This window comes from Neopsephotus bourkii, unplaced genomic scaffold, assembly GCF_033783945.1.
Source record: "Neopsephotus bourkii isolate Nb327-2 ecotype Australia unplaced genomic scaffold, CSIRO-AGI_Nbou_v1 NB_1686, whole genome shotgun sequence".
Classification (NCBI taxonomy): domain Eukaryota; kingdom Metazoa; phylum Chordata; class Aves; order Psittaciformes; family Psittacidae; genus Neopsephotus; species Neopsephotus bourkii.
This window is the reverse complement of record NW_026902160.1, coordinates 431,261-445,788: the sequence shown is the minus strand read 5'-3', so window position 1 is coordinate 445,788 and position 14,528 is coordinate 431,261. Positions and strand designations below refer to the sequence as shown.

Below are 14,528 nucleotides of genomic sequence, written 5' to 3'. Positions count from 1 at the left end.
GCCTCACAAGCTACAGAGACACGACTGCAGAACACCCCAGCCACAACCAGGGAAGAACAGAACTGCCCAGGGGTTGGTTTATACATACTGCACCAGCAGAATGGGACAGAACAAGAACTACAAAGGGGATGGTGTGGGAAGAGCAGTGCATGGGTGGTCTTTAATAGGTTAAGTGTGTCAGAAGAGAATCTGCTTGCAATTGCAGTACCTTATGTAACACAAAAGTTAATCACTATTTCATATCATGTGTCTACAGGGTGTCATCATATAGTTATATTAGTCATTTTATGATTATAAAACTACACATTCAAAAGAAAATGTGGATACACAAAATTACCCCAATCCGAACATGCAGTTCCTAACAAATTATTTTGACAAGATGTACCGACTTTTTTCCAAGCGTTCTCAGAAAATACACTGCTTACATTAGCATATGCTTTTTCACATGATGAAAGGAAAAGTGTTAAGTACACGAATAAGCAATAAGATGCCATGTTAATCACGTCACTTCTCTTAAAATTACTTTTATGTTTTTAATTCTAAACAAAGTGTATTCAGAAAGTAATTCTTATCCTCCTACAAGGCAGAAACATGTTTTCCAGACCCATGAGATCTGGGGCAAAGTAGTAAATGTCAATAATTGTCTAGCTACCAGTTTCATTACCTTATTGAAATAATTCATATTTTATTGTGTTATTGAAGATACTGGTATTGTACAGCAATACCTAAATCATCTCTGGGCAGCATGTTTCATACTTTGAATCCTGTCCTCTCTTCTAATTTTACCCCCATTCTTTCAAGTTCATTGAATCCTAATTTATTTCAACTTTCCTACTGATCTTCTGTTTATTCAATCTGCAACACAACTAAGACCATAATCCTAACTGAAGCTTTTCAGTATTTTGTTACCCTGGCCTAATTAATTATAAAATCCCACAGACATGTTATTTAACTCAAAATACTGATTTGCAGTGCAGAACCCTTCCCCTACCCCAAAAAATGTTTGCATATTCTCTATAAGGAAAGATCACACACAGAATCCAGCTATTCAAGTTTTCTACACAAAGTCATTAAAATCGCCTGAAGCATTTTTAGCACAGCAAGACTACCCTCTTATAGGCCATAAACAAGGACATTTTCCTCTCTTACCTGATGGTACTGTATAAGTCTCAGCAGCATTGACACGACCACTTCTTTTTGTGTTTCCAACTCTTTTCCAGCATCAGCTTTATTTGTTCCTCTTAACACAAAGAGATCATGAACAATGGGTTGCAGAGCTGGTATTGCTGAAATGAGATTTGGTTTTCCAACATAAGACAAGTCACTCTTGAGTAGTGTTTTGTTGTACAGTTCAGCTACTAAACTGTGCTTTAGTTCATTAAAGGTTTTGCCCAGCACCCCTCAAAATACCCCGAAACAAAACAAAGCCCTGATCAATAAAACCCCACCAAAATGATCATGCATAATGATGTCTATCTTATTATTTCTAGTAGAAAATTTATATTATGGACATATTTGCCCATTCTCATAGAGCTAAAGTATTTATTAGCAGAATCACTGTAAATTATGAGAAAGATGCTTCTAGTTAAAGACCAAAAGTGGAAGGAAAGTGAAAGAGACTAAAAACTAAAATCAAACCCTTTAGCATCGTGCTGTGTTATAAACTTCTTACCTAATAAAGTTTTAAATAAAAGCTTTATTGCTATTATGTACTATGTAAAATATGGGGTAGCAGCATTAGTAGGGTACAATAAACTTCCTGAAGGAGACTAACGTTTTAAAGAATTCAAATTCCAGTGTATTCCGGAATAATCAATGTGATTACAGTTTTCTATAGCTTACTATTCAATACTGGTTTTACTGATGAACTATTACTAACAAGTGTTGGTGCTTTTTTCTTTTCATTACCATGCGTAACAGCTTTCCTCCCACTGGCCATAATGCCATCACACAGCTGAATGATCTTAGGAATTCCAATTATCTGTTTGGAATGATACCGCTCATAAGACAGCAACACCAGGAAAAAAAAGATGTTAGGAATTATTGCCTCAGACTCCCTGGAAACAAAAAATGAAAAGTGTCAAGTCTGAATTGCACAACTCTATTCAGTAAAAAGGAATCTTTTTCCACTATTTTTAAGAATGCGTTGTTCTATTTTAATACAGTATTTCTATCAGTTTTGTGCCTTGCTCTTTATTATGTTGGGGTTTTTTTATCCCCCAAGGGATTTCATTCAAGCTGTGACCATTACAGTGTGCTGGTACACAGTTACTAGCTTTATAACACACTACCTAATGCACATGATACACACTGGATTATTACTGTAGGAGATCCACAGGCCAAAAAAAACACAACCTCATCTGTTCATAAAAACTCAAGTGTGAGAAAAAAAAAGAACAGCTGACAGTAAAAACTCTATTGCATTGCTTATGATCTATTAGGTACTAGAGAAAATGTACCAGGTGATCAGAATGCATAGTGATTCACATTGACTCCACAAGAGGAAGCAGTTGCTCTCCCTTCAGTAACTGAAACCTAGCAATGAAGTGCTGATTCTAGAAAGCATAGCTTGTTGAGGGTCCCAAAAGAATGGTTTTACAATGCTAAACGGAGAAACAGAACAACATAGCTTAAGATTTCTACCCCCCACCACACACACACTTCCTGACTTCTTCAGCCCCTAATCATCTGAAAGGGCTGCCACTGGAGCCACAGAATAAACAAGCACATTGCCCAGATGGTAACTCTGCCTTTCTCATTAGGCAGAAACAACCAGCAAAACAAATCAGTACATACTTCAGACAGTTTAAACACATACTGTTCAAAGGATCTTTGCTAATTTCATACCTGAACTGTCCTACTTCAATGTATTCAAACTGCTTTAGGACAAATCCAATAAACACCTAAAGAGAGAACAAAGTGTACAAAAGATACAGACGCATTAATTTCCATTGAAATAATTTTGACAATTACAAAAGCGTATATTTTGGAAGGAACAAAAGACAGGTACCAAACATCACATATAGCTCATTCTAACACTTATGAAGTGTTCCCTCTACAGTTACAGAAGATACTGAGAATCTTCTTGATGTTAGAGCTTATTATAATTTGAATGAACCTATGACACATTTTAGCTATAGTCTGTATATTAAGTAGAACCTTCTCAGTCATGTAACACACATATTCTCAATACAGAAAGATGGTATTTCTATTTGTAAATCAAGTTTTAACACCACATTGTGTTGTCCACATCATCTTATTCTTAATAATTCGATCTGATGGGCCGCTCTTAAATAGTTGTTGGAAAGCTTAGAAAGTAATTTACATTCAATAGAGAAATCAGAAATGTGAAGCTATCCGTGGCTAGGGGTGGGAAGAGGGCAGAATTTGAATATCACCCTCTTGTAAGTCTTTGTTTTCACCTATAGTACAATGACTGCTCTTTTGCAAGTACCTTTGCTGTAAATATGAAGCCTATGGGTGAGATACTAGTACCACAAGTTCCCCCAAGTGGTGAGGTACCAACCTGATCTGAATCCAGAAGACAGTAGTTAACTCGTAGCTGAACCAGTTGAGCAAGCAAGTCTAGAACTTGTCTCTGCAGCTGTACCGATGTTGTTGTGGTATATTGTTTCAATGCTTTTATGACAAGGGGTTCAAATAAACGAATGTGATTGTGAATAGCATTCTGTAATAGAGAGATTTTAAAGTAATCTAACATCTGAACACGTCTCTGGTTCAAAACCAAATTATGTTTTAAAGGAGGCAAAATGTTTTAAATCTAATATACAGCACTTTCAGGAGTACACAGATGCAAGTACCTTATCAGCACGATGTTTTGCTGCACTGGTAATGCTAGTTTTCAGTTGTGTAGAAACTTTTTGCAGCACATCAAACCATCTGTCATAAAAAACAAACAAAAATCCATTAGTGTTAAAAAAAATGGGGGAACAAACACACTCTCCTTAGATGCATATTGTTTTACCAATGCCAATTTTTATCTACTTAACTGTTTCAAGATTCTTAGCAAAATGAAAGAAGAGAGACAACCTACAGTACACTTATATCAGATCACATAGATTTGTGGACCAACATGTAGCAGAGAAAGTTTCTTGTCCTTTGCCTTTCTTTTAAGGCTATTTGCTCTAATGTCCAAATTAAACAGTTTTGAATACAAGCATTTAAAATTATTACACTTTTAAAAAACCCTGAGTAATGCCCATTTTAACAATTTAGCTTTGATTTGTAAAACTCCTTAGAGATCATCAATACAGTGTTGCATTCAGGATGCCACTACCACGACAAATTACTCTTCTTAAGTCTACAGGAGAAATAATACACAATACTGTAATTTCAAGTTACTTAGCTCCCCCCTATGATACTTGCATTTATGAAAAACAACAAAAAGAGATTCTAGTTCAAGCTAACATTATATCATAAGGGAAGAAAGTTACCCTGAAGCATCGTGTTCCTGCTCAGCCTGAACCATGTTCCTCAGACTAGCATCAGCAAGAGCCTGTGTAAAATGTGTGTATGGTGCCATGAAGCAATAATGATAGAGACCAGGTCTCAAATTAGAAGAACCTAAGCGTTGAGCTTTGCCTTGAGCCTTGCTGGGGTTTGAAGACAAGCCATCATACTGAGAAGCCAGATTTGTCCCAAACAATGTTTTCAATAACTAGAGAAGAAAATTGGAAGGGGAAAAAAAAAAGTTAATGTTTCAGGAAAAGGAGGGACAAACAAACCAGGTTGACTCTTCATCTTCCCAAAGGACGTAAGAGGGAAGGTTAAAGTTGCATAGTGTGGATCATATAGGTATGTAAGACAGAAAAGGTGGAAAAAAAACAATCCACACCTCACCCAAAAATATATGACTGTTTTCATAACTTAAGGTGTTTGCATGTGACATCTCAATAGTCTACTAATACCTCCCACCAAAATTAAGCTTTGATGACTTGAACCCAAACATTTAACCGGAAGCCATCAGTAAGGAAGTTCTTTGCCTTAGTTGCCTTGGTTCTAATGTAGTTAACTGCCTATAGAACATATTTGGCAAGGTAGGAAACAACGTGGTTTTCTGAGCATTAGCTAAAACAGTTCTCTGAATTGGAAGCAGATCAAGAGAAATTACATTGTTCAGACAATATCAAGTTTCAGAACAGTAATGAAAAATTAAAGAAAACATGCTCTGTTTGTTCCACCTGGGCTACAGTTTCCTCACATTACTTCCCTTAAAAGAATGTGCAAAGCCTTAATGTCCAACTGATAACCTCAGGATATCAGGATTAACCTCCCAGCAACACACAAAAAAGTTACCTCCTTACCTGCTGCACACAAACTGTTGCCATTGTTGGCTCTCTGTTGAAACACGATTTTAGGTATCCCAAAATTTCTTCGACACACTAGAAAAGCAGAAGATAAGTGAACCTAGTTGCCTTTTTTACTTTATCACATGCACCATTACTATGAAAACTGGACAACAGCACAGGTTATGTTACTAACTTAAACTACAATAATATAAGGGAAATCATGGGGGTGTGTAAAGAAATAAAAAAATGCAAGATCTGCCTCCTAATCTTAAAGCACCACAATTCACAGCACCACAGTTGAGGAACAAAAAACATGAAGACACAGGAGAGGAACAGGAGCAGTATGCTTTCTGACATTTTGCATATTTAACAAGAGTATATTTAAACATATTAATAGAGTAAGGATGACTGAAGGCAAGCCATTTTCCTGGTAAGAAAAACCTCCACATGAAATTTAAACAGTAAAAGATTATGCCACTTCTCAACTACAGCAATTTAACCTGGAAAATCTGTTTTAGCACTCTACCCAACACTGTGGTAGCGCATCACTTCTAGGACTACTGTCTCTCACAACAGCACCAATTTTAAAATTAATATGTGGTTTTTCGCCAACAAGGACAGATACTGGAAAACTTAACTACAAAAGAAAGAACACACAGATCTCATACCTTTCCAATGTCTTGAAGAGTAGCGAGTTCCAGGATTTGAGACAGAACATCCAAGGCAGACCGTAAGAAACATCCAAACTTTTCATTACTGTTTTGGAGATCCAAAGTAACCTGGTCCCAGAAAGTAAAATCACACTTTCTATTAACCATTACTTCAGGAGATAAAAATTACAAAAGTGGCATTGACACAAAAAGATCTTTTGCCTAAAAATACAGCATGGTTTGATTAATGCCACTGACAGCTTAGGCTCCCTTATGAATGGCTAGAAAATAAGACTTCATTTTGACTAAGAAAAAGGATCTTCTAGCTTGAGGAAGTGACAGCACCTGGAAAGCCCTAGGATGTTGACAAGCAGCAGAGAAGAGATAACGTATTTCTCAAACACAGTAGGTGTAAAAAGAACACACCCCCTGAAGCACACAAATCAGATCACCAAGCCCCTAGGGAATGCATCTTCTGTGACCTGAACTAATATGGAAAAAGCTTACTGATCCTGGAATAAACTGCAGAGAGAAACAGACACTGGGATCTATTTGGCACTGCTGAGCTAGCAAAGGGTCGTTTGGTGCCAGCATTAGCCAGCAGACAAACAAGAATAGAGTGACAATACCTATCAGAGGGATTTATTTGGGTTTTCTGTTGGTTTTTATTCCTGGTGGTTGTGATTTTGTCTACATGTGTGTGTGTATATAAACTGTTTACACAGGTAAACAAATGAGTCTCAATACAAGCAGAGCCATGTTTAAAAGAAATAAAGTGACTGCCCAACCACATTTTAATTCAATCATCAGAGATCATGTAGTACCTTATAATTAGCATGGGTTGCTTTCAAGACATCATATAACTTCAGATATGATGGAAGATGATAAAAGCTTCCTACTGAAGATGATTTACTTGTTGGAACAGGCCCAGCAGCATCAGTTTGCCTAGGAGCTTAAAAGTATATCATAGATTAGCACAACATACTTTCTCTAGGATCCTCAAGTCATTACTAGACACTTTTTCAATCTGCATGCAGGTTTTAAACTGCAAACACACATGCTGTACAACCACAATACAAACTAGCATTCCAAGAAACTAGCCCCCTGAGATAACATAAATTAACCCAGGGTGCTCACTATTGAGTACGATTTAAGAAACAGAATTAACACCCATTCCTTTCATTCATTACTAAGGAAAAACGTTTTCAGGATTCAGAACCTTGTTTCCGGGAGCAGCAGAAGCTGCTCCTGCCAAAAGGTGCAGAGAAAATTTCATATTCCTTAGTAAAATACTTGCAAAAATTACTTCCTAATTTTAGTCAATAGATGAGTAGATTGAGAAAAGCAGTAAGTAAAAGGATCCAGCAGTACCTTGCTTTGGAAAAGCACAGTTAATTTTATTGAAAACCAAACCAGTAAGGAAGCCCCCACCTACAGCTGCCTTTCCTGCAAAGCAGTACTGAGAAAGAACTTCTGACAGTGGGTCTGCCAGGCTGTTGAACCAAAACTTCAGCAAACCAGTTACTCAGTCTTATTTCTTTTCTCTATGCTGTAACCATACTCAGGTGAGGATGACAGGTGGGAGGGTTAACAGGAGTTAAGTGTGCTTACCTGGACTTGCTTCACCACCCTTTTTAGGGCTCATTGGCACAGAGGCCTGTTCAACAACCTCCCTCTCTTTCCCCTTCCTCCGAATTGGACTAAGAGAAGGTGGGTTCGTGAGAGAAGGTAATGCTGCCTACGATTAAAAGAAGCTTGATTAATTTTGCATGCACAAGTAGCTTTTCTTTTTCTACACAAATGTAAGTGTATTCATCTTCTGTTTAAACTTCCCATTATTTGACTGACAGTTAAATTGTCTCAACTCTCAGGTTCAGGAAACGGATTTCCTGGGTGAAAAGGAAGAAGTTTACTGTATTCTCTACTTTACGTCCAAACTTCAGTGTCGATCAATGAAATGGAATCAAAACTCTGATCACTAAAGTTTCTTTTGATTGCAGACACAAAGCACTGCCCTGGTTTCAGCTGTAACAGTTATTTTTACTGCCTGGGTTTTAAACCACGACAAGCACCAAAAAATATTATCACATTTTCAAAATATGAAGAAATTACTAATGCTAATAACACTGCTTTACAGGCACCAGGCAAGTCTCAAAATGTAAATGCCTCAAAAGAGCCCAAGCCAAAACAAAAACCCAAAGCCAGAAGTACCTCACAGGAGCTGTTTCAGAAGTCAAGATACTTTGCAGGATATTCAAAAGATAGAAGTCATTTTTAGCCCCAAAGGAGCTCAATGCATTATAGACAGCCAACAAAGCCAAAAGTCAACAGATGCTGACTTCATTTGCTATATACGCTCCTCACCAAATTAATGTTTCAGGTGAATTCAGCACTAATAAAAGGTTCAAAAATTAAGGTCATATTATAAACGCTGCAGAACTAAGGAAAAACATGTTACGTGGAAGAATGATATGCATGCTCTTTTCATGTGATTTGCTTTCCTACCCAGAATGGGGTCATATTATCAAGATATGAGATGAGCTAGTTACCCATATTAACTCTAAAATTAAGAGGTCTTTATGACAGCAGTATTTACATCACACAATTTATTTTTAATACATACCTTTACTGCTGGGCCAGGAGCAACATCATCCATTACATGTGCACAGATATTAATGACTTTCAGTAGGTGAGAAAAAAGCTGTTCTACTAAAGTAACAAGAGTTCGATCTGCTAGAGCCGGCCAGGGTTCCTCCTGCTTTGCAGCACCTTGGTTTGAATCATCTTCAGCACCCCAGGGATTCTTTAAGCACTTGGGAGCACTTGCTGCAATATAAATCACATTATTTACAGAAAATTAAGATTAAAACCTCGGAATTTTAGAGACATGTATGGTTATGAACAGAAATTCAAATAGAGAGAGCCTACATTTTCAAAACTAGCAGTAGATGCATAATTCTGAACAGCAAAGAAAGTTAACCTTTTGTACCCAGCCTGTACTAAGCATCCTGCATAGTCCCCTTTGGCAACTAAGAAGAAATTTGCAACTTAGAGGCAGTATCTTTTCAAACATCCTGGGTGCAAGAAGTTTCTTCTTTATTTCTTCTGTTCTGTCTTGCAAGTATTTTGTTGTGCGAGATCAAAACAGGGTAAGACACAGGCCATCTAATGCTAATGGTAAAAGTATCAGGACAATCCTACTTTCCTAGTTCTGCCTTACCTGCAAGCAAGTTTCCAGTCAAAATCAAAGCATCCTGATGTGCAGAGAGGTCCAGTGGGAACCATGCTGATGAAAGGAGAGACAGGACCATGCCAGCCATTCCAATGGTGCAGCCCTTTTGAGTTTCATCTGAAGGACTTGGCTGGGAATCACTGGAAGTTTAATATTGGAGTGTCATGACCTTTTTCTCTCCCCTTTTGGTAAGTTTAAAGTCTTATGAAAATTAACAGTCAAGTAAACTACAGAAACACACTAAACTAGGACTTAAAAAAACAACTTACAGTAGAGACCCAACAATACTCTATCTTCTTAAAGAGCCATTACTGTTTTCTTAAATAGCAAATACCAAAGCTGCTACTGACATCTACTGATGAAGGAAAGAATCTTGTATTTCATTGCTAACCAGTATGGTCCTGAACTACCTCCAAGTCAAGACTTCCACATAGGCAAGTTACGGATGGAAGACACAAGCTATAGTAATAAGTGTAATAAGATGTTTGTCAGAATACTATACGAATTACATGCACTATTTCAAAGCTGTAAGGCTTGCTCAATATTACTAACATTCTTTCAGAAAAAGATCTGATGCCACCTCTAAATAAAGGAAATTCTTTCTTTTTTGATTATAAAAAATAATCCCCAATGTGGTCACTCTGGTCTAGCACACTTTGCTGAGCAATCTCAGGAAATGAATTGACACGAAGTAGAGCTATTATTTTGACAAAGCTACACAGGTAATGACAGTGCCTTCCTTTTCTAATATATATTTTCATATGTGTTGTTTGCTATAACATTAAAAACCTATCAATTAATCCATGTTGAGTTGTATACAGTTGGAATGCAACAGTTCAAATATTGTGAATTCTTAAGACAAAAAAGGATTCTGACAAAATTGTCATGTTATTATCCATGTTATTATACTCTTATTACACAGAATTATATAATGTGTCTCATTCCACAAAAATAAAGCTACAATCTGAATTAGTATAAACATGGGCCAAAAATCTGGAAAGAAAGAATTAGAGAAAAGATCAAAGGCTGTCATTGCATCACTGATGCATCTTAAAACCAATATTTTTTTTAGGCTGGATAGTGCAGAAGATGCATTGTTGCAATTCTGCATTGATTTTGTTTTCCAGCTAAGCACTGCTCACATCCTAACCTACTTCGTTATTAAAACTGGATCTATAGCTCACAAGACATCTTCTAGAATGCATATAGAAAGTATGCTACACTTATGGCCAGCAAGGGAAAAAAGGGCACCCCAACTAGAACAGCAGCTGAGGGACAGCTGTTGGGCTTTGGGGTTTTATTTTAAAACAAGATCATATTTTGCAATAGTTTCAGGATTCCAGAAAAATAAAGTAAGAGACATAACAGTTAAAAAAAAAATTGGAACAAACTATGTTAAATCTATTTACAAACCAAACAGCTCTGCACATGCACACCTTCAGTAGCTAGCTTTACAGTTCATACGGCTCAACACATTGATAATCAGAGGCAAGATCAAAGCTTTAGAGCTGCCAGCCGTACAGCTGCATTCTGAAGAAACCCTTCAGAATCTAAGTATTTTGGGGCTATCATGTATTACATACATAACACTTAAGTATGGGCTATCTCATTTGGTCTTCCCATTCAGTGTGCCAAATAGAGAGAGCATCTGATACTTTTACAGTTATAAAAGCAACTATGAAGCAACCTCCTTTACAACTGTTCTTTCAACATAAACATGAGATCAAGGTGAAAATGATCATGTTCTCATTCCAGAGAGATACTACAAGACAATATCCTGAAGATATACATTTTTCAAAAGCATGAATTTTTTCCTATTACTTATTTTGCCAGATGTAGACCATATGTATCTATCTATTACAGTGGCTGCAGCCAATCCCTGTTATATGTGCTGTGATTCCAGAGATGACAAACTGCTGACACTTACTCTTTTTAAAGGCAACCTGATCTTATATTCTTCTTTATAAAGTTCTTATCTGCTAACATACCCACAGTGCCATCCCATACTCCAGGTGCAGACTGGAAATGTTGTGGAGAGAAGACACAAAGCTTCACAGCAGCCAAACTGAAAAGTTAACACCAAGAACTAAATCAGTTTCATCACTGGAGGAGTTTGCAACAATAACAAAGTATCTGAAGAGTGAGAATTGAATATATTCGCATTGCTACTGCCACAGTACCAAAGATGCAGGTACAAATATAGCCAGGAAACAATAAAAAAATAAAGCAAGTGAGCAAGAAAAGTCAGCTGCTACAACAACTATTAAAACTCACCGTAAGTGCTCTTGTAGTGGATATTGTCAATGCATGGGAAATCGCTGCAATAACCCTTGAGAGATTGTTTTCCATAGTTACATCAGTTGGACTTTGCAGCATGTTGTAACCTCTATATGTTCTGAAATAAAAATATTTACACCCCTAAAACATGTACTTAAAAACAGCTCAAATAAAAATTATGGCTTAAATTACTATTATTTTAGAGACTGCTTATAAAATATAAAATCTGAGAACACTCCAAATACCACCTTATTTTAATATTTTTGCTTCTCTACTAGCAAAAGCAATTTAATTTATAAATCGAATCTTTCTATTAGCAAACAGAAACAGCAGACCAGTCTCTCAATACTTAAGTAGGTGTTCTAGAGATCACCACCAATTCAACATCAGTCTGCTCTTGCTCAAATCCATACAACATTTTTGCATGTTCACAACTTTTGGATCCTTCATTGCTGTAGAAAAAACCACACTATAAACTTTCCATAAAGTTCTATTGTTTCCATACTCCAGTAGATAAATCTTAAGTGACACAATCAATGTATGGAAGAGGTACATACTTAAAATCTTGTATTTATAAGCTGATAGAGGAAAAGAGCCCCCCTAAATATATACAACTCATACTGTCTATAAGACAAGACATCTAAACAGAAGAGCTTAGGGAAGTGTAGTTGGCTGCAAAAATGCAGCAACAAGATCACACAATCAGATTTTTAAGTTATACAGGCAGCATAGACTTCTGCAACCACAATCATTAAACAGTATTTGAAAAGTTAGAAATCTGGACCAAACAACATACCTAAAGGATAACAATGTTCACATAAAATTAGCTTGCAATGCTGCACTTGTGCAATTTAATGGACAAATAAGGGTGACTTTAGGATGAAGATAAAAGTTATTCAGAGAACAATGACTCTCTATGATCAATATGTGAGCACATCATTAGTAACTCACACACCAATTTATTCTTTAAACACGAATCTGCTTCATGATGCTCCTACAGACTGGAAAAAGAATTCATAAGCACATGGATTTGCAGGATTTAACTATGCTTCTAGGCATTACAAATTGAAATTTGGGTCCATGTTCCTTTTAGGGCAAGCCAAGACATGTAACATACCTGGTGATGGTGCTCACGGCAAAGTGAGATGGAGGCTGTGTTTCATGCATTAGTAGCTTCAGGTACACACTGCTTTGGTCTCTTGCTACTGCCACAACTGGATCAGCCTGTCCTTGATCGCAGTTATAAAACAGCTTTGGAACAAGCCTTAAAGATAATTATCAAAAAGTACTAATCAGAAATTATTTAATATACAATTTAAAATACATTTAATATACAGTTCAGAAAGGTGCACACCAATTAGGCATCAAACTGTATATGCTGTTACTAAAACTGATACTGCATAATGTAGCTTAAAAACGGATCTTCCTTTTAACCAAGGAGCACAAATCAGGGCAAAACGTGACACGTAATAGTTAAAAAAAACAAACAAGCATTTATAGGCACACCTACCTATACACACTGTAATGACCACTTCACTAGAGTATTTCTCTTTGTTTCTCTGTCTCCCCAGATGTTTTTTCCCATGGATATATGAGTCAACTAAAACCTAATTTCTACCCGAAAAGGCCAGTTCCTTGCCATCTGATTTCTATGCAGTGAACCTTAAACATACAAGACCCAGTCTTCTTGAAAAACATTTCAACTTAGCAACAAAAAAAGTATGGTAGACATTTTCCGTAGACATTTCACTGCCAGTACTTCAACTGAATGCCCACACAGGATGTATCAAGGGGCTTCTGCAAGCTTGGAGCAACTTTCTTAGGCAGTTAAGTCTTTTCCAACCTTAACAGATGTGCTGTCACTAAGTCAACCTGAAGATACAGGAAAAACTCCAACTTGTTACCAGTCAGATAAAATAACTTCATTTCAAAAATCAAGCCCATGAATAAAAGCAACAAATGCTAGCTATGATGCCGCACTGAATTACTTCTCTACTGAGCTGTTTCTGCAATATCAAGGCTTTTAAGTGGCAGAATTTTTAAGGCTTCATTGTCCTTTATTTGTTATTAGGAATTACACAGCAATTAATAATCTGAAAAAATAGGGAAGAGACTCCTCTGACAATAAAATATTCCAGAAATCCAGTATTACATACTCCCAAGTTCTTTAAACGTAAAAATTAAGGCCCTGAATTCACATCAATAAACTACCAACTAATACTACCTATTTGCTGCAGCAATTGTAACTGTAGTAGGGTATAGCAAACAGCAGCTTGTTAAACAAGATTAGTTACTTTACTATCCCCAGTTAGCAAGCAAGTTTTAAGCTACACCACTTATAACCATGTGGGAAGTACAATGGGAGTTCAGACAAATCGGTAGAACTGCAACAGTTTAAGCCCAACAACTACTGTCAGGATACTACTCGAATCACTTCAGCATGCAGAAAACAAAACTGAAGTTGAAAGCGACCCTCAGAATGTAGTACAGTTAAATACAGTTGCAAAGCTAATAAAGAGGCAAGTACAATTGCTTGATGATTCAGAATGATGCATGTTCTAAGTACCACAAAACTGCATTTGTCTCCCATCCCTCATTTGAACAAAAATATAAAACCACCAAGGGATTATTTTAGTTACAGGTACACAGAAACACAGAAGTACCTTTCTAAACTTTATTTTAAGGGAAGAATAAAAAAAAGCCATATATACCTCACTAATGAGGCTGCAGCTACATGTCTCACTCTTGGATCTTCATCTCCAAGCAGACATAACACAACATCGTTAAGCACTCTCTCCTGAAGTTTTAGTAGCTAGAAAGTAAGTTAGCACAGTAAAATTCCTTGAGCATTTTCATCAATTGACCAGATCATTAAAAGATGAAACCTCACTAGTTAACTGTCATCCAAGTCGGTAAGATCACCTTTACCTTAACACTGCCAAATACACCATTTAAATACATAAATGCCAAAACCTTTTTGAAGTCTACAAAAAGAACACAGCAAAACCACACACAGAGCAGAGAACACCAAGGATCCCTGAATCTCAGTAGTATCTTTCC

General features: G+C 36.8%; 1 protein-coding gene across 3 annotated transcripts in view; it reads right to left on the bottom strand.

The window, feature by feature from the left end:
* Positions 1-14,528, bottom strand: part of HTT (huntingtin) — a 79,063-nt gene that overhangs the window by 33,509 nt on the left and 31,026 nt on the right. For all 3 annotated transcript variants that reach the window (XM_061376002.1, XM_061376003.1, XM_061376005.1), the window contains 16 exons: positions 14,180-14,280; positions 12,586-12,732; positions 11,466-11,586; positions 11,180-11,256; positions 9,180-9,331; positions 8,583-8,785; positions 7,571-7,697; positions 6,784-6,911; positions 5,978-6,088; positions 5,325-5,402; positions 4,455-4,678; positions 3,822-3,900; positions 3,527-3,688; positions 2,848-2,903; positions 1,909-2,057; positions 1,150-1,286 (listed from right to left, as the gene is read on the bottom strand). In XM_061376002.1, the coding sequence (XP_061231986.1) occupies positions 1,150-1,286; positions 1,909-2,057; positions 2,848-2,903; positions 3,527-3,688; positions 3,822-3,900; positions 4,455-4,678; positions 5,325-5,402; positions 5,978-6,088; positions 6,784-6,911; positions 7,571-7,697; positions 8,583-8,785; positions 9,180-9,331; positions 11,180-11,256; positions 11,466-11,586; positions 12,586-12,732; positions 14,180-14,280 (2,052 nt within the window). The remainder of the gene's footprint in view (positions 1-1,149; positions 1,287-1,908; positions 2,058-2,847; positions 2,904-3,526; positions 3,689-3,821; positions 3,901-4,454; positions 4,679-5,324; positions 5,403-5,977; positions 6,089-6,783; positions 6,912-7,570; positions 7,698-8,582; positions 8,786-9,179; positions 9,332-11,179; positions 11,257-11,465; positions 11,587-12,585; positions 12,733-14,179; positions 14,281-14,528) is intronic.